Genomic DNA, 27,841 nt, shown 5'->3' with positions numbered 1-27,841 from the left:
CTTTGTTTTAACAAGGTCTAAGTGTTCTTCGCGAACAGTTAAAGGATTACGGAGTTTACTGAGAGTCCTGTGACGGCAAACAAGATTTACTGGTTGTTTAGGTGTATAATGTGTATCCCTAGGGCCTTAGTGAAACTTAATGGAGGTAGAATGCATGGGAATTGCATTAAATTTTGTTTGAGTTGTGCACGAGCAGAACTGCTATATGGAATTGTACATATAAAATAACAAAACGATGTGTCTTTCGTCACAGTGAAACAAATTTATGACGCCCGTTCTTTTTTTTGCTTGTTTTATTAATATTCTACCCTGTGTTATAACTATATATCTTATGTTTCTCAGAGTGGTCCACCTAACTTATTTTTTTGGAAGTGTATGAAGAAGTAATTGCACATAATATTAATTAAAACCAACAGCAATTTGGTTTAAAGTATTAAATATACAGGTTTTAATAAAATATGCAATGCATTCATAAAAATTTTAATGTATTTTGATAGAATAACATTTTCTGACTTATGTCTTATCTTTTGTTTCGGAATATATTTCATCTTAATCAATTTTTTTGAAAATATTTTCACTTCACAATTTTACCCTTATCGTGATTTAATATTTTAATATATTTAAGTTTATATCCATTATTATAAAATTTCTTTTGAACGGTATTTAAGACTCTAAGTACATATAAAACACCACATTTTTCAAACAATATTTTATTGCTACATATATAAAAACAGTACAATGAAGGAAATAAATATATAGTTTTCAATTGATTAATTAAGTTATTTATTAAGCCAGGAGTGTTGAAGACATTCGGCTGCCGAGACCTTCTTCTGGTCCAATTCAAGCATCGGTTTCAAGAATGAGGCAAATTTTTGAGCTTCTTCACGATTCCAATGGAACTTATCCGTCAGAGTATATTCCAAATTGATGAACCTCGTAGGTTTCTTCTTACGCCCTTGATTGTATTCGTCGAAAAACTTTGGTGAATATTGGCCACTCCGTATAACCTCGGGTGGTATGTTACCTAGTAACTTGACGATTTGAGGAAGATGGTCGTCATCCTTGGAATAATATTTACAACTCATGGGTTTAAACAGATAACTACATGTAGCTAGTTCAAAAGCCAGACATGCTGCACTCCAAATATCAGCCGTTGTATTATAGCCAGCTCCTATTAGGACTTCTGGCGCTCTGTACTCTCTGGTTTGAATTATCTTAGGTAAGGGGCTGCCCACTCTGCAACTGTTACCTAGATCAACAATTTTCACATCTAATTTACACTCCACAATTGCTGGATTTAAGTCCATTTGGAATTGATTTTGTAATTCCAAAGAATATTGTGGACTATATCTATTCATATTATTATCACTTAAGTAAGTACTTTTACTTTTATAAGTAAATGAGGATTGTTCTCTTAATTCTGGCATACTCCTCTTTGGAACATTGGAAAATTCAGTGTTGTATTCCAATTTCCTTTTCCTTGTATTGTTGGTGGAAGATGAAGACAATAATACTTCTGACTGAAATTCTTCAACAGTTCCACCTGCTAGTTTTCTAATGTATTCATCATTTACACAGATCAGAATATTCTCTGGCTTGATATCTTTGTGAATTACTTCACATGTTTTATGTAAATAATCAAGGCCCTCTAAGACTTGCCTCATAATAGAACGTACATTCGCCAGCGGTATACCCTGATAATAAGAATTAATGATTAACTTCAATAAATTAGGTCTTACTACCTCAAACACCATACACGTATGTATGCCATTCTGACCCTTTATTTTAAAATATTTTAAGAGCTGCACTATTTTAATCCAGTTAGGGTTCATGGCGTCAAATTGTTGAACATGTCTTAAAATGTTGATTTCTTGATTGGCTGTTTTAGTAAAACTTCTGTCAGCTTTTACTATCTTTAGAGCAACGAATCGCTTCCCCATCATATCCCAACAGAGCCAGACTGTGGAGAAGAATCCCCAACCAAGTTTCTTCAAGACCTTGTACCGACTTCGAAATACATCACCGATTTTCACGGGATGATAGCCCCCCCTCTTGTAGTCATCCTTATTTTCAACATCACTTTCATCCATTTCGGCCAGTTTTTTTATGGATAAGTCGCAGTCATCGCTGAAAGCCTCTTCATTTTCTATGTTGCTATTCATTTTAATTTAAATTGTTTAAATTTGCATCAAATCTAAGTTGAGAGATCCACACTATTGGGCTTAATCACTAATTTTATGAAAATCAGAAAATTTGTCACAAAGGATTATGTTAATTTCAATAGGAAGCACACTAGCAACTAAGTAACATCACCAGTTGAAATTGATTTAGTAATTCCGAAGAATATTGTGGACTATATATTTTACATATATAAATATATTCTTATTATTATCACTTAAGTAAGTACTGATATTCTATGAGTATTTTCTAAATTACAAAATAAATATATTGTTCATTTATTGCCTTACCTTCTTACGACTATATGGTACAGGCAGTGTTTCCACATGTAACCACAATCACGGTGGTTAGCTAATTAAAAAACTATTACCTTTAATTTTTGCATTAATATTTAAATTAATTAAATCCCTTTTTTTGGGGTCCCCTTTTATGTAAAGGCGCTTTGGTGTTGTATAATTAGATTTAATTTAATTAGTACTTTCCGGATGGGTCAGCCAAAGCACACACCATAAAAAATTTCGTTTAGAGTGGTGGGAGATATAAGGCAATCCTATTTTCGTGGATGGTCATTTTAAATGAGGATCAAAAATTGCCTACAAGTTTACTTGCGGTAAACACACAACTGAAAAGCTCGTTCGGCCACCATTGAGCGTGGCCGGGCCTTCATAAACAGGCCTTACTATTCTCCGCTTTGCTTTTTTGCCCAGTTTTTCGTGGGGAAATGTGTTAAATGATATTCAAGGTGCGGAGGGGGAATATGATGAATTACAGAATTAAATTATACTCAAACATTAATTGTATAAATGACAATTTGTAACTGTAGATTCATACCAGTTTATTTCTTAAGAATAAGAATAAATAGAAGTTATAATCTTCCTCAAAAAATAGTTTTGATTACTTGTTCAATCATTTATAGGATTATAAGGTTACCTTCTATATCATGCTTAATGTGTTCCTTTAGTGCTTCACAGTTAAGACTGAAGAACTGATTCTGAAGGATTCACCCTCTAAAACTACCACTACAAGACCGGTATACCCACAATAATAACGTCATACGTAAAAGCAAATAAATAAATGGATGACAAAGTAGAGTGAGTGTACAGTGAAAAGATGTAAAGAGTGAAAAAATTTGTTTACATAACTTCCTTCAATCCTATTTTGAGAGTATAGATCTGCAGAAGGTTGCTGGACCGACGATGATATATGCCATTGTCCCGTTTATCCTCCTGCACGTGTAGCAGACCGCATTTGTAATCACATCATTGAAATGCAGTTCAGCATCATATAACGAATGCACAATGTTGCCACATTCTATGTTTGAAATTAATTCGAGAAAATAATAAAACTTTAATTGAGAAATAATAATAGATGAGTTATTATTTAGTACACGTCTCATGTGTTTTTAATCTGGTTTTACTTTAAATATTTTGGCACATATTTATGACGTTGCAACTGATGACATGACTAATTAAAACAGTCCTTTAGATTAAATAATTACATTACCTTGCTGTTGAAATATTAAGAGCTGTGTTAATTTATTTTTTCAAAATTATCTTAATTAATTTATTTATCATTTATAAATGGTGTATTTTGATTAACCTTTTAAATCACATGTCTGTTTCCATTGTAACTATTAAAACACAACAGAAATATAATTTAAAACTGAGAAATTTCTTATTCCAAAGGCAAATTTTCTGAAGTACAAATGTATAATAAAATTCTATTCATAATTACCTTAATTAATTTATTTATAATTTATAAATGGTGTATTTTGATTAATCTTTTAAATCACATGTCTATTTCTAAAGTATCTATTAAAACACAACATAAATATAATTTAAAACTGAGAAATTTCTTGTTCCAAAGGCAAATTTTCTGAAGTACAAATGTATAATAAAATTTTATTCATAATTACCTTAATTAATTTATTTATAATTTATTAATGCTGTATGATGATTAACCTTTTAAATCACATATCTATTTCCAATGTATCTACTAAAACACAACAGAAATATAGTTTAAAACTGAAAAATTTCTTGTTCCAAAGGCAAATTTTCTGAAGTACAATTGTATAATAATATTCTATTCCTAATTACCTTAATTAATTTATTTATAATTTATAAATGGAGTATTTTGATTAACCTTTTAAATCACATATCTATTTCCAATGTATCTACTAAAACTCAACAGAAATATAGTTTAAAACAGCAATTTCTTGTTCCAAAGACAAATTTTTTGAAGTACAAATATATAATAAAATTCGATTCATAATTACCTTAATTAATTTATTTATAATTTATTAATGCTGTATTTTGATTAACCTTTTAAATCACATGTCTATTTCCAAAGTATCTATTAAAACACAAGAGAAATATAATTTAAAACTGAGAAATTTCTTATTCCAAAGGCAAATTTTCTGAAGTACAAATGTATAATAAAATTCTATTCATAATTACCTTAATTAATTTATTTATAATTTATAAATGGTGTATTTTGATTAACCTTTTAAATCACATGTCTGTTTCCAAAGTATCTACTAAAACACAACAGAAATATAAATTAAAACTGAAAAATTTCTTGTTCCAAAGGCAAATTTTCTGAAGTATAAATGTATAATAAAATTCTATTCATAATTACCTTAATTAATTTATTTATAATTTATAAATGATGTATTTTGATTAATCTTTTAAATCATATATCTATTTCCAAAGTATCTATTAAAACATAACAAAAATACAATTTAAAAATAAGGAATTTCTTGTTCCAAAGACAACTTTTCTGGAGTACAAATGTTTTGCTTGATACTATTAGAGAATGTCTCAAGAGAATTATTCGACCAAAGTCAAACTGACTTTGGGTTTCCCGAACTAACAGATCTAAACTAACTTTCCGATACTTTTTTAAATTTGCAGATGTAAGTTTAAACGCTTGTGACATTAAATCGTTAAAAATTACCCTGACGACGCAAAGTATTTTATTAAGCTGTTTTGGGGAAGGTGGCAATGTTCTGAATAAAATATTTACAACGCCTCTCCCAAGCGAAGGGGTATTAAGGTTAGTGGAGGTAATACAGATTTATAATTGTCTTTGTTTTCTCTTGAACGTATTTCAATTTTCTATTATCTGACATATTTTTAAAAGTTTATATCCATTCTTATAAAATTTCTTTTGAACGGTATTTAGGTCTCTAAATCAAAATAAAACACAACCTTTCTCTAACAATATTTTATTACTACATAAATTAAATCAGTGCAATCTAGGAACTAAAAATAAAGTTTCCACTGGATTAACTCGTTTACTTATTAAGCCAGGGGTGTTGAAGACATTCGGCTGCCGAGGCCCTCTTGTTCTGGTCCAATTCAAGCATCGGTTTCAAGAATGAGGCAAATTCTTCAGCTTCTTCACGATTCCAATGGAACTTATCCGTCAGAGTATATTCTAAATTGATGAACCTCGTAGGTTTCTTCTTACGCACTTGATTGTATTCGTCGAAAAACTTCGGTGAATATTCGCCACTCCGAATAACCTCGGGTGGTATGTTACCTAGTAACTTGACGATTTGAGAAAGATGGTCGTCATCCTTGGAATAATATTTACAACTCATGGGTTTAAACAGATAACTACCTGTGGCTAGTTCAAAAGCCATACATGCTGCACTCCAAATATCAGCTGTTGTATTGTAGCCAGCTCCTATTAGGACTTCTGGTGCTCTGTACTCTCTGGTTTGAATTATCTTAGGTAAGGGGCTGCCCACTCTGCAACTGTTACCTAGATCAACAATTTTCACATCAAATTTACACTCCACAATTGCTGGATTTAAGTCCATTTGGAATTGATTTTGTAATTCCAAAGAATATTGTGGACTATATCTATTCATATTATTATCACTTAAGTAAGTACTTTCACTTGTATAAGTAAATGAGGATTGTTCTCTTAATTCTGGCATACTCCTCTTGGGAACATTGGAAAATTCAGTGTTGTGTTCCAATTTCCTTTTCCTTGTATTGTTGGTGGAAGATGAAGACAATAATACTTCTGACTGAAATTCTTCAACAGTTTCACCTGCTAGTTTTCTAATGTATTCATCATTTACACAGATCAGAATATTCTCTGGCTTGATATCCGTGTGAATTACTTCACATGTTTTATGTAAATAATCAAGGCCCTCTAAGACTTGCCTCATAATAGAACGTACATTCGCCAGCGGTATACCCTGATAATTAGAATTAATGATTAATTTCAATAAATTAGGTCCTACTACCTCAAACACCATACACGTATGTATGCCATTCTGACCCTTTATTTTAAAATATTTTAAGAGCTGCACTATTTTAATCCAGTTAGGATTCATGGCGTTAAATTGTTGAACATGTCTTAAAATGTTGATTTCTTGATTGGCTGTTTTAGTAAAACTTCTGTCAGCTTTTACTATCTTAAGAGCAACGAATCGCTTCCCCATCATATCCCAACAGAGCCAGACTGTGGAGAAGAATCCCCAACCAAGTTTCTTCAAGACCTTGTACCGACTTCGAAATACATCACCGATTTCCACGGGATGATAGCCCCCCCTCCTGTAGTCATCCTTATTTTCAACATCACTTTCATCCGTTTCGGCCAGTTTTTCTATGGATAAGTCGCAGTCATCGCTGAAATCCTGTTCATTTTCTACGTTGCTATTCATTTTAATTTAAATTGTTTAAGTTTGCATCAAACTTGACGGATCCACACTACTGGACTACTGATTTTATGAAAAATCAGAAAATTTGTCACAAGGATTATGTCAAATTCAATGGGAACCACACTAGCAACTAAGGAACATCACTTAAAGTCCAATTTAAAATATATTAGATAGTAAGTAACTAAAACCAATTGGAAAAACTCTGCTAATCCTCAATGTTTACTTCATGCTAAGTCAAATATTTAATATTAGTACAAAAGTAGTGAACCCTAGTGGTAATCATCTTTAATTATTGTCTAGCAAAAATTTGATTTTTTATAGTTACCTGTAATAAACGTCACGTTTTATTATGGTATAATTTATGTTATTAGTGAGTGTTTCGTCTTGGCACTTTCTTTTCTGAGCAGGAGCTTTAATTTGTGAAATTTTATACGTAGTACCTCTGTTTTACAAATTACAGAAGACATCAAGACTATTTTCCTAGACAGGTGATATCATAGCATGCTGCTTCTGACATCTTTTAAAATCCCCAAAAATTTTCTTCGGTGTAGGTGGCTCCCCTGTCATATGGTCTATAGGTTATGTCACCTTTGATATTCTGATGTTTTTAACCGAATTCCAGAAGTTGTTATGCTATTTAAGACATTATTTATTTTTACTGAGGCTATCACGAATAATTAAACATGATTTTAGTCAATGTTAAAAAATTCCATAATTTTTTCCACCACTGTATATAAAAAATTTAAATAAACATAATTATACTTACCAAGAAATAGTCTTAAAAGTTTTAGTTTTTAATGTAAAATAAAACGACATTAGTAGTAAATAAATAAAACCATTTTATTGATTACATACATATTTTCAAACGAAAATTTCTACTACTTAATCACATTATACATATTTATATCCTAATAGTATTGTCACAAATTTACACATTAATTTAGATTGCAGCAGTCACAAATAGCATGAAAAATAAGGAGGCATCGAAAAATTATACTTTTAGACATTTGGCTCCGACCTCAAAAGTTTTTGACACTTATATCACCACTTCCCCCATCGCCTATTGTCTATTCATATCAGCATCACATCCGCTATACGTCACTTTGCAGCATTCATGAATGTGAAAGTTCGCCGCACAGTCGTTAGAAAATAGTTTCACGACACATTCACTCCCCCTTTTACGTGCATTGTCCAATCCTTATGGCTGCAAATCACCTCTTCAGTCTGAAACAAACTGAAAGAAACATCATTAGTGCTTTATGTAAATTTTCCAGGTGGCGTTGCCGTTAAAATTCATCTAAATAATGCAACGGCCGACTGGAAGTGCATTTTAAATAACGACCTGAATTCAACAGAAAATAATAAGATCTCAGGGGAAATTTTCACATTCGACACACAATTAAATCCAATGTCAAGTGTTCTTCTTTTGTGAGGATAAATGATGTGCAAGATTTTCAACGTGAAAATCTATTAACCTGCAGCTCGCAGTAATAAAATCACATATTGATTACATCCTTAGTTTAGTAATCCATCATTTTTTTTACCCATTGGAGTTATGACAATAATTAAATGATACTAGTTTATTCTAAAAAGGATAATATTGTAGTGGTTCGTGTTTAAATTTAATTTCCCGCTGTCTTTGACGTCATCTTTTTCAATTCGGCAAATACTCGAAAGTCGCAGGGGTGACCAATGAAGACATTCGAATAAATATTGTATTAAAACCAATGAATATGTTATTGTTAGATACATTTAAATGTGTATTATTATATTAAGTATATCATTGTTATTGTTGTTTATTGTTTAGGGATTCGAGAGAATTAATGTAATATTATTTTTGATTGTCACTGTTACAATCATTTTTGTTGAAGACTGTAATAAGTTTGTAAAAAGTTTAGACTAGACGTTCTCTTTCGTTCGAGTGTTCAAGTAGTTAGGACGTGCGATTACTTAATCAAAATCTAGGTATGAATTTTTACGTATTTCTTGTTAATAGTGCCTCATTTTGTACTAATATCTGTGTTTGTTCTGTTTGTTTAAATTTAGAGTATATTTTAGTCTAAATCTTTCGAATGATTGTCGGTGTAATGTGTGAAACTTGTTGAGGCTTTTTGTTTCAATTCACTGTCAGATTCTGTTTCCATCATTCGAAATTTGCAATCATTCTATTGTTATTCTTGTTTATTTAGCAACAATATGATCTCGTAAAATTGTATTTCTCATGTATGGATTTTTGAAGTGGGAGCAGTGTTTCCGGACATCCAATATCTTGTTAATTTTTTAGGATATCGTTGCATAATTTGGTTTCACCATTTTAAAGTTATTATGTGAGATCAACTGTTCAGAATTATGTTGTTTCTTTTGTCTTTAATGTACGTTGAACGTTGATGGTTTTTTTATTGAAGTATATATACGGTGTGTATACTTATTTAGACATTGTTCATGAGACGTTGTGGCGATAACTCCGAGGGGATTGTTATTCTATTTATTATCTGTGTGGTGATCAATAACTGATAAAAAGACCTTCCTTTTGATGATCCTCCAAAATGGGAACCAGGAGGAAATTGGCTTCAGTATTCGATAAAGTGTCTACATGACGATGAACAATAATTAAATTCATTTAATTTGATTAGCTATACAAATAATTATTAAAAGACACATTACACACACACACACACACACACACATATATATATATATATATATATATATATATATATATATATATATATATATATATATTACAATTTATTATTGAATTTTTAATTAAATTTTTCATTTTTCGATTTTTCACAAACTACCAAATTTATAATTTATATTTTTCTATGATTTAAATTTTGTTGTTTTTAAAGATGTGAATATAATTTTGAAAATATTTTAGACATTTAAACATTAAAAAAATTAATCATATATTTCTTTCTTGTATTATGAACATTTTGTTACTAATAATGTAAATTTTCACAAATTTTTTGATATTTTTTTTCATTTTCTATTACAAAGTACAAATATATTCTTGAATTTTTAGGGAAATTAGTCATTTTTTATATTTTCACAAACTATAAAATTTATAATTTACACTTTTTTATGATCTTGTGTTAGATTTTTCAAATTTTGTTGTTTTTGAAGATTGTGAAGATAATTCTGAACATATTTTAGATATTTTACCATTAACAAAATTAATCATATTATTCTTTTTTGTATTATGAACATTTTTTTACTAATATTGTAAATTTTTTTGATTTTTTTTTTTCATTTTCTATTAAAAATTACAAATATATTCTTGAATATTTTAGGGAAATTAGTTATTTTTTATATTTCCACAAACTATAAAATTTATGATTTACACTTTTTTATGATCTTGTCTTAGATTTTTTCAAATTTTGTTGTTTTTGGAGATTGTGAATATAATTCTGAACATATTTCAGATATTTAACCATTAAAAAAATTAATTATATATTTCTTATTTGTATTACGAACATTTTGTTACTAATAATGTAAATTTTCACAATTTTTTTGATTTTTTTTTTTTTCATTTTCTATTAAAAAGTACAAATATTTCTTGAATATTTTAGGGAAATTAGTTATTTTTTATATTTCCACAAACTATAAAATTTATGATTTACACTTTTTTATGATCTTGTCTTAGATTTTTTCAAATTTTGTTGTTTTTGGAGATTGTGAATATAATTCTGAACATATTTCAGATATTTAACCATTAAAAAAATTAATTATATATTTCTTATTTGTATTACGAACATTTTGTTACTAATAATGTAAATTTTCACGATTTTTTTGATTTTTTTTTTTCATTTTCTATTAAAAAGTACAAATATTTCTTGAATTTTTAGCGGAATTAGTCATTTTTTATATTTCCACAAACTACAAAATTTATAATTTACACTTTTTTATGATCTTGTCTTAGATTTTTTCAAATTTTGTTGTTTTTGAAGATTGTGAATATAATTCTGAACATATTTAGATGTTTAACCATTAAAAAATTTAATCATATATTTCTTTTTTGTATTACGAACATTTTGTTGCTAATAATGTAAATTTTTACAATTTTTTTTTTTTTTTTTTTTTCATTTTCTATTAAAAAGAACAAATATATTCTTGAATTTTTAGGGAAATTAGTCATTTTTTGTATTTCCACAAACTACAAAATTTATAATTTAAACTTTTTTATGATCTTGTCTTAGATTTTATTAAATTTTGTTGTTTTTGAAAATTATGAATATAATTTTGAAAATATTTTAGATATTTAACCATTAAAAAAATTAATCATATATTTCTTTTTTGTATTATGAACATTTTGTTACTAATAATGTAAATTTTCACAATTTTTTTGATTTTTTTTTTTTTTTCATTTTCTATTAAAAAGTGCAAATATTTCTTGAAAAATTTATAATTTATACATTTTTATGATCTTGTCTTAGATTTTTTCAAATTTTGATGTTATTGAAGATTGTGAATATAATTCTGAACATATTTTAGATATTTAATCATTAAAAAAATTAATCATATATTCCTTTTTTGTATTATGAACATTTTGTTACTAATAATGTAAATTTTCACATTTTTTTTATTTTTTCATTTTCTCTTAAAAAGTAGAAAAATTTCTTGAATTTTAACCATAGAAGTTTTGGTAATAATTTAATAATTCTAGCTTAGTTTAAAATAATGAAGAATTTTCTAGGAAAATAAAGGATTGAGTATAGAAAACTATTTTCTACATTAAACTTTTAAGTAAAATACAGAAATATTAAATAGATTAACTAAACCCCTATTTTTAAATGTCTTCTTAGGGTTATATTTTTCAATATAATAATAATACCTTAGTACGTTTATTCTTCACTTCTAAGTGACCATTATGGAGATCAAAAGCAGCTAATTTTGGCGGTACAGGAGATGACCAAAATTTACTCGAAAAACTGATATTGAGTATGCCAAATCTATGTAGGGTGGTCGTAACAAACTGAGAATCTCTGTCCAGATATTTATTTTTAATATAAGAAATAAATATGGCATAATTATTATAAATAGAATAGTAAATATTTGGATATTTGATGGGTGTTACCATTTTAATTTTTGAAGAGGTTGTAACATAATTTTACAATATATTTTCTCTTTAATTAGTAAAAAACAGCACACATTCATCCTTTTTTGTTTTATTGGAAAAATTTAAATATATTTTAGTACCCTCTAGACACTTTATCTGTCTCCTCTATATTTAAATTAAGCAAATTCTTATAAAAATGCAATATTTACTTCCACATTTCATTGTGCATAAATATATAATGTAAAAAAAAACATAAACAATTTTCGAATTTTACTCATGGATATTTGTGTGTGTGTGTGTTCGAAAATATTTATAAGTAATATAATTAAACTCCTTTATCGTTAAGGTAAATATATTCAGGGTAGCATTTCTTCAATAATGAGGGCCCAACCTAAAAAATATGTTAAAATGAAACATTTCCAGTCTCATATTTTAACTACATGGTATTAAACTCGTTTGTGCTCGTAAATAGTTTAGAGGCGATAGGAAGAAAAAAATGTATAAAAACGAGGCGAACAGTGGAAAAGTAAAAATCAGGGAGAGCAGTGAAAAGATAAATATAAAGACTATACATTCAGGTAGATTTCAGAATCCTTTTATCGAACAATGAAGCCAATTTGTTGCGAATTTAGATCGTAGACTAGTCCGCAGGCAACGGTGCTCCAGTGCAGAAAATTGGAATGGGTGGACACAGGGAGCTTCCCGAAATAACTTCGTAAATGCAATGGCAACGCGAAATAATCTGAAACGGGAAATTTAACTGTAAGTCCTGTTAATTTTTGTGAATACCGAACTGGGATACTGTTTATGTGATTAAGTGAGAAAATATGTGAACGTCAACTACAAATTATTATTAATGTAACATAACATAAAGAGTAAATTCAATTTAAAACGTAAGTTGTTTGCAGCAGCAACTTTAATTTAAGTTGTTTAAAGTTCCTCTTTCTATCTGTTACTTGGTCTACTAGGTCCTGAAATGTTTATAATTGAGTAAATATCGATTAAAAATATGAAACTTTGTACACTCGAATTATCTTTTATCAGAAAAGCTACATAACTGACGAAAGTGGCTGAAAATCATCAAAAAGTGCTTCGAATTTGAAACTTCATTAGCTCTAACTCAACTATTTTTCATCCGATCCAAATGAGTTGATTACCGTTGGACACGTAATTTAATCGCCTTTCTAATTCAACTCCATCGGATTCCATAAATCAAAAAGCTCAAATTCACCGTAATCTAAACCCAAATGAGAAAATAATAATTTGATTTTTGTGTTCAGCATACACAAAATAGTTTAAAAAATGTGAATTAGAATTTTGATTTCTTTTAAAAAATTTTTGTTATGACAATCTTTATATTAAATTTACAATGGTGGAAAAAAGTATGGAATATTGTATCTCCATATCTGTTGTAATGGTGTTAAACATTTTTTTTTCTCGATCGAGTTGGACCCGAGGATTAAATGAATCGTTTTCGATAGAGGGACATACTGAAAAACTCCATGTTTCCATTTGATGAGAAATATATGCCACTTCATTTGATATTTCAACAAAACAACGATCCCAAACACACGTCTAAAATTATTAGGAGTGGTTTCTAATGAAAAAATTAACATTCTTGAATGCCCATCTCAGTCCCCCTTTCTAAATCCATAAGCAAAAAAGAACTTCTTCAAATCACACAGGACCAGTGGCAGCAAATTCCTGTTGACACTTTGTAGAGATTGGTAGATTATATACCTAAAAGATGCCAATCAGTGATAGAAGGCAAATTTTAGGCCATAAAATATTGAAATATTTGAGTTATTGTTATTTTTTATGAATATTAATAAAATATCCCATACTCCTTTCCACCACTGTATATTTTCTTAACATTAAAATAATTATTTGAGTATTCCAACTTGAGTAACTCTCCAAAAAATTAGTTAGTCCACCCACAAATAAACCTAACAAAGTAGTAGTAAAACTCGAGGGGTCAGTTCTAATTTATATATTGTGTATATTGTGTATCTTTTCTTTTTTTGCCTGAGTTTCAAGTTTTGTCACGTAACTAACTCCAATTATATTTCTGTTGATTTTATGGGTTTTGGACGAACTCGGAGACTTTCGTTTAACTTTTTCTATTTCTTTCTCCTAAGAATACAGAAGTTGTAGAAAGCAAATTGAACAAAATTTTTTGAGTTTGTTGCTCAGTTACTGGGGGTAGTTATAATAAAAATAGTTTGTCCATTATTTATTTTATTTAAAACAAACAAATTATAAAACTGTTAGAGTAATAAATTTATATAAAATTATATTTTTGCCTATTTATAGAGTATTCAGTTGGTGAAATGAATTGTCCAAGTTACACCACCTACGTTAATTTGATCCCTATACATTATAAATGAGAGCAGATACCACTTTTCCGGCTTCGGATTTTATTTCCCCCAGTGACTAATCTACGTCAACAATAACGGACTAAATGTTTCATTGTAACCTGGGAATTATCCCAAGGGTGACATCAGAATTACCTCGTAATTACTTTTGAATATATGGTAAATATTTAAATATGTTAATTATATACATATGTGATTAAAAATAAATTTCTGATATAATTAATTTAGTGTTTCTTTGAGGGACAATTTAGAAATATGTATATGTACAAGAGTGACCTCAGGAGCAAACTATACATCAGGTAACCACACCAGAAATGATCACAAAATGAGAAATCAGTATTGGTTAATGGTCAACTGAATTTTAAGAAGTCTCGGTACATCGCATATTAATAGTAAATTCATTATGAGTTTCAATGAAAGATAAACACTCTCATGAGAGTGTTCCATTAAAGTATTTGACGACATATTAGAGCAACTTAACGTCGAATAATACCACAAGTGGCGAATAAACTTTGAAAGAAAGTAGAAAACCTATTTCCGACTTAGTGACTGTTTTCAGCAGTCTTGGCGAATAAACTTTGAAAGAAAGTAGAAACCCTATTTCCGACTTAGTAAAAACGTTTTATCTAGTATAATTTGACCTTCATTTGGAAAACCAGCATAAATCTATTAGAATATAGAAACATGTGTCGAAAATTTACGGCAATGAACCACAGGAAAGAGACTGTGCCAAAGTTTGACGTACCAGTGATTTAGAGGAAACCATTGGGATAACTGCTACACAAAGGTATTAAAAGAAACTTCAAAGCCAATAGATATTCATTCACTCATTTAGATTCAGCAATAAGATCTATACGAAATCCTGAAGAAATGCATTTTCATACTTCAGCAGTCTTGGCGAATAAACTTTGAAAGAAAGTAGAAACCCTATTTCCGACTTAGTAAAAACGTTTTATCTAGTATAATTTGACCTTCATTTGGAAAACCAGCATAAATCTATTAGAATATAGAAACATGTGTCGAAAATTTACGACAATGAACCACAGGAAAGAGACTGTGCCAAAGTTTGACGTACCAGTGATTTAGAGGAAACCATTGGGATAACTGCTACACAAAGGTATTAAAAGAAACTTCAAAGCCAATAGATATTCATTCACTCATTTAGATTCAGCAATAAGATCTATACGAAATCCTGAAGAAATGCATTTTCATACTTCAGCAGTCTTGGCGAATAAACTTTGAAAGAAAGTAGAAACCCTATTTCCGACTTAGTAAAAACGTTTTATCTAGTATAATTTGACCTTCATTTGGAAAACCAGCATAAATCTATTAGAATATAGAAACATGTGTCGAAAATTTACGACAATGAACCACAGGAAAGAGACTGTGCCAAAGTTTGACGTACCAGTGATTTAGAGGAAACCATTGGGATAACTGCTACACAAAGGTATTAAAAGAAACTTCAAAGCCAATAGATATTCATTCACTCATTTAGATTCAGCAATAAGATCTATACGAAATCCTGAAGAAATGCATTTTCATACTTCAGCAGTCTTGGCGAATAAACTTTGAAAGAAAGTAGAAACCCTATTTCCGACTTAGTAAAAACGTTTTATCTAGTATAATTTGACCTTCATTTGGAAAACCAGCATAAATCTATTAGAATATAGAAACATGTGTCGAAAATTTACGACAATGAACCACAGGAAAGAGACTGTGCCAAAGTTTGACGTACCAGTGATTTAGAGGAAACCATTGGGATAACTGCTACACAAAGGTATTAAAAGAAACTTCAAAGCCAATAGATATTCATTCACTCATTTAGATTCAGCAATAAGATCTATACGAAATCCTGAAGAAATGCATTTTCATACTTCAGCAGTCTTGGCGAATAAACTTTGAAAGAAAGTAGAAACCCTATTTCCGACTTAGTAAAAACGTTTTATCTAGTATAATTTGACCTTCATTTGGAAAACCAGCATAAATCTATTAGAATATAGAAACATGTGTCGAAAATTTACGACAATGAACCACAGGAAAGAGACTGTGCCAAAGTTTGACGTACCAGTGATTTAGAGGAAACCATTGGGATAACTGCTACACAAAGGTATTAAAAGAAACTTCAAAGCCAATAGATATTCATTCACTCATTTAGATTCAGCAATAAGATCTATACGAAATCCTGAAGAAATGCATTTTCATACTTCAGCAGTCTTGGCGAATAAACTTTGAAAGAAAGTAGAAACCCTATTTCCGACTTAGTAAAAACGTTTTATCTAGTATAATTTGACCTTCATTTGGAAAACCAGCATAAATCTATTAGAATATAGAAACATGTGTCGAAAATTTACGACAATGAACCACAGGAAAGAGACTGTGCCAAAGTTTGACGTACCAGTGATTTAGAGGAAACCATTGGGATAACTGCTACACAAAGGTATTAAAAGAAACTTCAAAGCCAATAGATATTCATTCACTCATTTAGATTCAGCAATAAGATCTATACGAAATCCTGAAGAAATGCATTTTCATACTTCAGCAGTCTTGGCGAATAAACTTTGAAAGAAAGTAGAAACCCTATTTCCGACTTAGTAAAAACGTTTTATCTAGTATAATTTGACCTTCATTTGGAAAACCAGCATAAATCTATTAGAATATAGAAACATGTGTCGAAAATTTACGACAATGAACCACAGGAAAGAGACTGTGCCAAAGTTTGACGTACCAGTGATTTAGAGGAAACCATTGGGATAACTGCTACACAAAGGTATTAAAAGAAACTTCAAAGCCAATAGATATTCATTCACTCATTTAGATTCAGCAATAAGATCTATACGAAATCCTGAAGAAATGCATTTTCATACTTCAGCAGTCTTGGCGAATAAACTTTGAAAGAAAGTAGAAACCCTATTTCCGACTTAGTAAAAACGTTTTATCTAGTATAATTTGACCTTCATTTGGAAAACCAGCATAAATCTATTAGAATATAGAAACATGTGTCGAAAATTTACGACAATGAACCACAGGAAAGAGACTGTGCCAAAGTTTGACGTACCAGTGATTTAGAGGAAACCATTGGGATAACTGCTACACAAAGGTATTAAAAGAAACTTCAAAGCCAATAGATATTCATTCACTCATTTAGATTCAGCAATAAGATCTATACGAAATCCTGAAGAAATGCATTTTCATACTTCAGCAGTCTTGGCGAATAAACTTTGAAAGAAAGTAGAAAACCTATTTTCGACTTAGTAAAAATGGTTTATCTGATATAATTTGACCTTCATTTGGAAGACCAGCATAAATCTATTAGAATATAGAAACATGTGTCGAAAATTTACGACAATGGACCACAGGAAAGAGACTGTGCCAAAGTTTGACGTACCAGTGATTTAGAGGAAACCATTGGGATAACTGCTACACAAAGGTATTAAAAGAAACTTCAAAGCCAATAGATAATCATTCACTCATTTAGATTCAGCAATAAGATCTATACGAAATCCTGAAGAAATGCATTTTCATACTTCAGCAGTCTTGGCGAATAAACTTTGAAAGAAAGTAGAAAACCTATTTCCGAGTTAGTAAAAACGGTTTATCTAGTATAATTTGACCTTCATTTGGAAGACCATAATGAAAACATGTCATAAATTTGCGACAGTAGATCATAGGAAAGAGATTACCAAAGTTTGACGTACCAATGATTTAGAGGAAACCATTGGGATAACTGCTACACAAAGGTATTAATTAAAAGGAACTCCAAAACCAATAGATATTTCCTCATTTAGATTCAATAAGACCTATATGAAATCTTGAGGAAATATATTTTCTTACTTCAGCAGTCTTGCTGTTCTGGCTGAAGTTGGTACAGAAACATTCAACGTCTGAAGAACGTTTTTAATCACCTCATTAGAGAGGTTTCTAAGAAAATTAATTGAAAAAAAGTAACCTTAACTGCTTATTTTTATTTTTTTAATTGACAATTGAGCTGAAAAGTACATAAGTTAAAAAATAAAACTATAAATATAACGTATCTGAAAAACAAAATCTACGTTTATTTATTTCTTATACATTATAAATGAGAGCAGACCATTCTGACCTTCAATTTTATTTCCTCCTGTGGCTAATCTACTTCAACAATAACAAACTAAATATTTCATTGCAACCTGGACATTATCCCGAAGGAGACATCAAAATTACTTCTTAATTACTTTCGAGTATAAATATTTAAATGTACTCATATGAGATATATAGTGGTGGCCACAATTGTAGCAACTTTTTAAGATATATCAAAATTATGAGCTGTACTACCTGAATTAGATGCTAGTCCTGTAATGTTTGTTGTTTTTATTTTACTATTGAAACCACTATCGAGTCAATTTTATTCATTAATAAATGGCGTACTTTATTATTTTTCAATGGACAAATTTTTACTTTATGGTGTAAAATGTGTGATTTAAAAATTCTTATCATCAACTGAAATTAAAGCTAAATTGGAGGAAAATAGTTCAAGGACTGTGAGGGGACAGTTAATGGAGGTTCATTTGGCTCCAAACCTTCAAGAAAATTAATATTAGAAGTTATGGCTAACATATTTAATATTTTAAAAAGTAAGAATTGTATATCGAAGACCTTTTCATTCCACTGAATTTTGTGAGAGACATCATACACGACAGAGACAGTAAAACTCTACAAATCTGCTTCTTAGTTGGAATCTTTTACTGTCTCTGTCATTCATGATATCTCTCTCAAAATTCAATAGGTTCATAGGCTTTCCAATAGGTATACAGAGAATAGGGATGATGATATCCACTCTTGGATGATTGTTTAATAAATACTGCCTCCAGAAACTTATTTAGATTATTTTTACAAAATTTTAGTTATTGACCACTGTGTTTTATTATATTCTTTTTTCTGCACACTGATATCAAAAAGGGTACCTGCTTATTCATTTTGCATGGTGAACTGAATGAATGATTTCACTGAGTTGACGTATATCTTTGATGACAAATTGTTCCAAGGTCTCAGGTGTTGCGAGAACATTAGAAAGTCTTCTTCCAATCATATCCTACTCTTGTTCAATTAGAGATAAGCAGGAGTAACGGAGTATAAGCATAAAGTAAGACTTAATTTTTCATAAATATTTCATAAATTCTACTATTATCTCTTCTACCCATTTCTCTGATGGAAAGATCACCTCCCTTAAGCTAGATGATGTATCCCTTTCAAATGAGGTTAATTGACAAAACCGTTGTCACCTCAGTATATTAATGGATAATCCCTGTGACTGGAATCAACTGAATTTAATTAAAATTTAAATAGTTTAATAAAATATTTTATTGATATTTTGTCACAATAAATTTAAAAAAAAAATTATTCCTAAATACTTTTTTATTATCTCCGGGTCTTAAATTAAGCTTTAAGGCACTGTCAACTTTACTGAGATAAAAGATTGGTTTTGTTGTCGCAGTGAAATTCCCACGACTCCCTGGCAGGTTGCCTAATCTCCGATTCAAGGACGAGTTATCCCAATTTTCAATGCTGAAAAGTATTATATTTGAGCCTTAAATTCCTCGACTTCATTATAACATCGCTTAAAGAAATACCCATTGTTTTCTTAATTTGAACAAGTATAATTATTTCGATATCTTTGTTTTAATGACGAGGGGTTGCTTAATTAACACAGTTCTAATTTTAAATAAATCATTGATTAATACTTATTTGCAACATGGATAAAATACTTAAATGTTAAGGCTATTACTCAAGAAGGAAATTTGAATATGCAAAGTTGTAATTATGCATAAGCTTCAGAAAGAAAACTAATTGAGATTTTATGAAGAATCATGTAATTACGACAGTGGTTGGAAATACAATTATTCACGTTTAAAATTAAAGCTAAACAATGGCTTCTTAAGCATTCAAACTTCGGAACAAACAATGATCAAGTCATTTTTCAATAAATCATCTTCCCGTTTAACTGAATATCCAATTTCCTAAAAAATAATTCAAACATATTCTGATGCAAATTTTCTTATTTTCATTCGTAACGGATTGCTTTTCGGAATATAGAAAAATATCGGTGGATATTTACACTACAGATTGTTACGAAGAGGGAAATTTAAATTTTTATCGTTCAAAAAATGGAAAACTTTAAATAATGTTGCAGAAAACGTTATACGCTTGAAATATTGTACCAGCGAAATTGAAAGGGAAGAGAATTTGAATAAATAAACCCTCTTTGCCAAATCTGTAAGTGATTTTGTTTATATAACTATATTTTTTAAACATGATCACCCTAAAATGTGAAATGCTTTGACTCAAAAGTATATTTATATTTAATTCTATTTCCCATTGTTTTTATCAATCAATCAAAATTGGGTTAGTTTTTCAAAGATCTAAGATTGTCGATTATTTAGAATCTTCTTGAGAATATTTTTGTATTATTACACCTATGACAACGTAAAATTTCTTACAATGTGTAAATTCTAGTATCCTTGTAATACACATGACAATTCAGATATTTCAAGATGGCTCTCCATACCACAATTGTGCCACTTAAGACAAAGGAGTATATAGTTCCACTTCCCAAAGGGTAAACCTTTTAAATTGGTTTCAAATTTCTGAGCTAACGAGCCAAATGTTATAATTATTAATATATGAAACATTGAGATTTAATTCTTGTATTACAGGAGGAATCAGATTACCATTGACTGCCTCTTAATTGATTTTCCTGTAAAATAAATTCAACAAATTTAGCATTACATTTTACATCCATTGTTATTTGTTTTTCAAATATTTATATAATTATTTTACTATAACACAATAACAATTGGTTCTTTGAACTTTCAGAATGAATTTAAGGGGATTGCCAGGATCAATACGTGAATATCCAGTTTAAAAACAAATATTTACCCAAACTAAGCTACATTTAAAGCAATGGTGATGCGGTGTGATGAAGTCAGTTATCGAGTAAATCGAACTATGAATATCCAAAAAGCGGCTTTGCCATGTGCAAATGGAGAGTGGAATTTACCAACGTCAGGGACCTCGATTACGAGACAGGTGAACTGAGAGATACTAGTTTCCAACTTACGTGTAAAAGCTGTGATGCTTTTTGTAAAATCACTTACGGGCACATCGATTGCAGATTTAGATAGGGAACGTATTTATTCGAAATTCCCTATTTCCTTCTTCTCTAATGTGTTTCAATTTATTTGTTTTCTTTCGTGGGTTGAACGGTTTTATCTTTCTTGAAATATGGCTTTTGGAAATAAGATTTTATGTCATTAACTATATTTATTGAAAAAAAGTAATACTAAAAATGGGGCTACAACTTTTTGATGAGATTTTATACATTGTTAATATAATAAAAGTATCGTTTTTCTTATATATTAACTTTATCTGTATATCTATTATTTTTAGTAAACATAAATAACTTGATCAACTGCATGTTAAATTCATAATAGGATAATAAATAACGCAAATATAACAAACAACGAATAACTTAGAAAATACAGGTAATTTTAGGGAACAGAATCTTAAATAGACATTAGTTTCGTTTATTGGAAAAGTGAGGGTTAAGACTTTTATGGGATGTGTTGTTCATTTTTACTTCAAACCAATGTTGTCATTAATTAGTCAACTTAGTAGAGTTTTCTTCATCAGTCGTTGATGTTACACTAACATCTTTTGACAGTGCAGAAAGACTGCTGAATGATAAAATGAGTATTTTTTTCAGAATGGGATACATGTATTGCTGAATCTAGATTAGAATATGTCTGTTGATGTCTTTTGTTTCTATTAATACCTTCAATAAATATGAGACGAAAATAACAGTCCTTTTGATGGTTTCAAAATACCTTCCAATGATTGGTACGTCAAACTTTACAGTCCCTTTCTCATAGTTCTCTGTGGTAAATGTTCAATACATGTTTTATATAAGAAATGTGGAGACCAAATTTATCTTTTATCACACATGATCCTTAAAACATTGCTAAATCTACTTCAAAATCAGTAGAATTTTCTTCATCGGCCGTTGATGTTTCAGTACTATTTTTTGGTAGCACGGAAAGACTGCTGAAGGACGGAATGGGTATTTTTCCTGAATGTGATAAATGTATTGCTGAATCTAGATTAGAATATGTCTGTTGATGTCTTTTGTTTCTATTAATACCTTCAATAAGTATGAGACGAAAATAACAGTCCTTTCGATGGTTTCAAGGTACCATCCAATGATTGGTACGTCAAACTTTACATAGTCTTCTGTGGTAAATGTTCAATACTTGTTTTATATACGAAATGTGGTGACCAAATTTTTCTTTATTACACAAGATCCTTAAAACATTGCTAAATCTACTTCAAAATCAGTAGAATTTTCTTCGTCGGTCGATGATGTTTTAGTACTATTTTTTGATAGCATGCAAAGACTGCTGAAGGATGGAATGGGTATTTTTCCTGAATGTGATAAATATATTATTGAATCTAGATTAGAATATGTCTGTTGATGTCTTTTGTTTCTATTAATACCTTCAACAAGTATGAGACGAAAATAACTGTCCTTTTGATGGTTTCAAGGTACCTTCCAATGATTGGTACGTCAAACTTTACAGTCTCTTTCTCATAGTCCTCTATGGTAAATGTTCAATACATATTTTATATAAGAAATCTGGAAACCAAATTTATCTTTTATCCCACATGATCATTAAAACATTGCTAAATCTATTTCAAAATCAGTAGAATTTTCTTCATCGGTCGTTGATGTTTCAGTACTATTTTTTGATAGCACGGAAAGACTGCTGAAGGAAGGAATGGGTATTTTTCCTGAATGTGATAAATGTATTGATGAATCTAGATTAAAATATGTCTGTTGATGTTTTTTGTTTCTATTAGTACCTTCAATAAGTATGAGACGAAAATAACAGTCCTTTTGATGGTTTCAAGGTACCTTCCAATGATTGGTACGTCAAACTTTACAGTCCCTTTCTCATAGTTCTCTGTGGTAAATGTTCAATACATGTTTTATATAAGAAATGTGGAGACCAAATTTATCTTTTATCACACATGATCCTTAAAACATTGCTAAATCTACTTCAAAATCAGTAGAATTTTCTTCATCGGCCGTTGATGTTTCAGTACTATTTTTTGGTAGCACGGAAAGACTGCTGAAGGACGGAATGGGTATTTTTCCTGAATGTGATAAATGTATTGCTGAATCTAGATTAGAATATGTCTGTTGATGTCTTTTGTTTCTATTAATACCTTCAATAAGTATGAGACGAAAATAACAGTCCTTTCGATGGTTTCAAGGTACCATCCAATGATTGGTACGTCAAACTTTACATAGTCTTCTGTGGTAAATGTTCAATACTTGTTTTATATACGAAATGTGGTGACCAAATTTTTCTTTATTACACAAGATCCTTAAAACATTGCTAAATCTACTTCAAAATCAGTAGAATTTTCTTCGTCGGTCGATGATGTTTTAGTACTATTTTTTGATAGCATGCAAAGACTGCTGAAGGATGGAATGGGTATTTTTCCTGAATGTGATAAATATATTATTGAATCTAGATTAGAATATGTCTGTTGATGTCTTTTGTTTCTATTAATACCTTCAACAAGTATGAGACGAAAATAACTGTCCTTTTGATGGTTTCAAGGTACCTTCCAATGATTGGTACGTCAAACTTTACAGTCTCTTTCTCATAGTCCTCTATGGTAAATGTTCAATACATATTTTATATAAGAAATCTGGAAACCAAATTTATCTTTTATCCCACATGATCATTAAAACATTGCTAAATCTATTTCAAAATCAGTAGAATTTTCTTCATCGGTCGTTGATGTTTCAGTACTATTTTTTGATAGCACGGAAAGACTGCTGAAGGAAGGAATGGGTATTTTTCCTGAATGTGATAAATGTATTGATGAATCTAGATTAAAATATGTCTGTTGATGTTTTTTGTTTCTATTAGTACCTTCAATAAGTATGAGACGAAAATAACAGTCCTTTTGATGGTTTCAAGGTACCTTCCAATGATTGGTACGTCAAACTTTACAGTATCTTTCTCATAGTCCTCTATGGTAAATGTTCAATACATGTTTTATATAAGAAATGTGGAGACCAAATTTATCTTTTATCCCACATGATCCTTAAAACATTGCTAAATCTATTTCAAAATCAGTAGAATTTTCTTCATCGGTCGTTGATGTTTCAGTACCATTTTTTGGTAGCATGGAAAGACTGCTGAAGGACGGAATGGGTATTTTTCCTGAATGTGATAAATGTATTGCTAAATCTAGATTAAAATATGTCTGTTAATGTCTTTTGTTTCTATTAATACCTTCAATAAGTATGAGACGAAAATAACTGTCCTTTTGATGGTTTCAAGGTACCATCCAATGATTGGTACGTCAAACTTTACAGTCTCTTTTTCATAGTCTTCTGTGGTAAATGTTTAATACGTGTTTTATAAACGAAATGTGGTGACTAAATTTTTCTTTTATCACACATGATCCTTAAAACATTGCTAAATCTACTTCAAAATCAGTAGAATTTTCTTCGTCGGTCGATGATGTTTTAGTACTATTTTTTGATAGCATGCAAAGACTGCTGAAGGATGGAATGGGTATTTTTCCTGAATGTGATAAATATATTATTGAATCTAGATTAGAATATGTCTGTTGATGTCTTTTGTTTCTATTAATACCTTCAACAAGTATGAGACGAAAATAACTGTCCTTTTGATGGTTTCAAGGTACCTTCCAATGATTGGTACGTCAAACTTTACAGTCTCTTTCTCATAGTCCTCTATGGTAAATGTTCAATACATATTTTATATAAGAAATCTGGAGACCAAATTTATCTTTTATCCCACATGATCATTAAAACATTGCTAAATCTATTTCAAAATCAGTAGAATTTTCTTCATCGGTCGTTGATGTTTCAGTACTATTTTTTGATAGCACGGAAAGACTGCTGAAGGAAGGAATGGGTATTTTTCCTGAATGTGATAAATGTATTGATGAATCTAGATTAAAATATGTCTGTTGATGTTTTTTGTTTCTATTAGTACCTTCAATAAGTATGAGACGAAAATAACAGTCCTTTTGATGGTTTCAAGGTACCTTCCAATGATTGGTACGTCAAACTTTACAGTATCTTTCTCATAGTCCTCTATGGTAAATGTTCAATACATGTTTTATATAAGAAATGTGGAGACCAAATTTATCTTTTATCCCACATGATCCTTAAAACATTGCTAAATCTATTTCAAAATCAGTAGAATTTTCTTCATCGGTCGTTGATGTTTCAGTACCATTTTTTGGTAGCATGGAAAGACTGCTGAAGGACGGAATGGGTATTTTTCCTGAATGTGATAAATGTATTGCTGAATCTAGATTAAAATATGTCTGTTAATGTCTTTTGTTTCTATTAATACCTTCAATAAGTATGAGACGAAAATAACTGTCCTTTTGATGGTTTCAAGGTACCATCCAATGATTGGTACGTCAAACTTTACAGTCTCTTTTTCATAGTCTTCTGTGGTAAATGTTTAATACGTGTTTTATAAACGAAATGTGGTGACTAAATTTTTCTTTTATCACACATGATCCTTAAAACATTGCTAAATCTACTTCAAAATCAGTAGAATTTTCTTCGTCGGTCGATGATGTTTTAGTACTATTTTTTGATAGCATGCAAAGACTGCTGAAGGATGGAATGGGTATTTTTCCTGAATGTGATAAATATATTATTGAATCTAGATTAGAATATGTCTGTTGATGTCTTTTGTTTCTATTAATACCTTCAACAAGTATGAGACGAAAATAACTGTCCTTTTGATGGTTTCAAGGTACCTTCCAATGATTGGTACGTCAAACTTTACAGTCTCTTTCTGATAATCCTCTATGGTAAATGTTCAATACATGTTTTATATAAGAAATGTCGAGACCAAATTTATCTTTTATCCCACATGATCCTTAAAACATTGCTAAATCTACTTCAAAATCAGTAGAATTTTCTTCGTCGGTCGATGATGTTTCAGTACTATTTTTTGATAGCACGGAGAGACTGCTGAAGGAAGGAATGGGTATTTTTCCTGAATGTGATAAATGTATTGCTGAATCTAAATTAGAATATGTCTGTTGACGTCTTTTATTTCTATTAATACCTTCAATAAATATGAGACATACATAGTAGTCCTTTCGATGGTTTCAAGGTACCCTCCAATGATTGGTACGTCAAACTTTACAGTCTCTTTCTCATAGTCCTCTGTGGTAAATGTTCAATACTTGTTTTATATAAGAAATGTTGAGACCAAATTTATCTTTTATCCCAAATGATCCTTAAAACATTGTTAAATCTATTTCAAAATCAGTAGAATTTTCTTCGTCGGTCGATGATGTTTCAGTACTATTTTTTGATAGCACGGAAAGACTGCTGAACGATGGAATGGGTATTTTTCCTGAATGTGATAAATGTATTGATGAATCTAGATTAAAATATGTCTGTTGATGTCTTTTGTTTCTATTAATACCTTCAACAAGTATGAGACGAAAATAACTGTCCTTTTGATGGTTTCAAGGTACCTTCCAATGATTGGTACGTCAAACTTTACAGTCTCTTTCTCATAATCCTCTATGGTAAATGTTCAATACATGTTTTATATAAGAAATGTCGAGACCAAATTTATCTTTTATCCCACATGATCCTTAAAACATTGCTAAATCTACTTCAAAATCAGTAGAATTTTCTTCGTCGGTCGATGATGTTTCAGTACTATTTTTTGATAGCACGGAAAGACTGCTGAAGGAAGGAATGGGTATTTTTCCTGAATTTGATAAATGTATTACTGAATCTAAATTAGAATATGTCTGTTGATGTCTTTTGTTTCTATTAATACCTTCAATAAGTATGAGACGAAAATATCAGTCCTTTTGATGGTTTCAAAGTACCTTCCAATGATTGGTACGTCAAACTTTACAGTCTCTTTCTCATAGTCCTCTGTGGTAAATGTTCAATACATGTTTTATATAAGAAATGTGGAGACCAAATTTATCTTTTATCCCAAATGATCCTTAAAACATTGCTAAATCTATTTCAAAATCAGTAGAATTTTCTTCATCGGTCGTTGATGTTTCAGTACTATTTTTTGATAGCACGGAAAGACTGCTGAAGGAAGGAATGGGTATTTTTCCTGAATGTGATAAATGTATTGCTGAATTTAGATTAGAATATGTCTGTTAATGTCTTTTGTTTCTATTAATACCTTCAATAAATATGAGACATACATAGTAGTCCTTTCGATGGTTTCAAGGTATCATCCAATGATTGGTACGTCAAACTTTACAGTCTCTTTTTCATAGTCTTCTGTGGTAAATGTTCAATACTTGTTTTATATACGAAATGTGGTGACCAAAGTTTTCTTTTATCACACATGATCCTTAAAACATTGCTAAATCTACTTCAAAATCAGTAGAATTTTCTTCGTCGATCGATGATATTTCAGTACTATTTTTTGATAGCACGGAAAGACTGCTGAACGATGGAAT

At 30.0% G+C, this 27,841-nt stretch overlaps 3 protein-coding genes and 1 long non-coding RNA gene across 4 annotated transcripts in view; 1 reads left to right on the top strand and 3 right to left on the bottom strand.

The window, feature by feature from the left end:
- Positions 1–779: 779 nt before the first annotated feature.
- On the bottom strand, positions 780–2,162 carry LOC109603959 (SRSF protein kinase 3-like). The gene has a single exon (XM_049962579.1). The coding sequence runs from the start codon at positions 2,160–2,162 to the stop codon at positions 780–782; it is 1,383 nt and encodes a 460-aa protein (XP_049818536.1).
- Positions 2,163–5,408: 3,246 nt separating this feature from the next.
- LOC109603960 (SRSF protein kinase 3-like) lies at positions 5,409–7,176 on the bottom strand. Its single transcript, XM_049962578.1, has one exon. The coding sequence runs from the start codon at positions 6,857–6,859 to the stop codon at positions 5,474–5,476; it is 1,386 nt and encodes a 461-aa protein (XP_049818535.1). The 5' UTR covers positions 6,860–7,176; the 3' UTR covers positions 5,409–5,473.
- A 505-nt stretch (positions 7,177–7,681) lies between these two features.
- Positions 7,682–27,841, bottom strand: part of LOC109600231 (insulin-like growth factor-binding protein 7) — a 147,578-nt gene continuing 127,418 nt past the window's right edge. Inside the window, exon 3 of the mRNA XM_049963123.1 lies at positions 7,682–8,090. The gene's annotated coding sequence lies outside the window, so the exon portion shown is untranslated. The remainder of the gene's footprint in view (positions 8,091–27,841) is intronic.
- LOC126264602 (uncharacterized) lies at positions 8,778–14,513 on the top strand. Its single transcript, XR_007547289.1, has 2 exons — positions 8,778–8,821; positions 14,229–14,513. It is a non-coding gene; the product is annotated as an uncharacterized LOC126264602 (long non-coding RNA).

Source organism: Aethina tumida, chromosome 2 (genome assembly GCF_024364675.1).
Source record: "Aethina tumida isolate Nest 87 chromosome 2, icAetTumi1.1, whole genome shotgun sequence".
In the NCBI taxonomy this organism is placed as follows: Eukaryota; Metazoa; Arthropoda; class Insecta; order Coleoptera; family Nitidulidae; genus Aethina; species Aethina tumida.
Note: the sequence above shows the minus strand (reverse complement) of the source record. Positions and strands in the feature narration are given on the sequence as shown.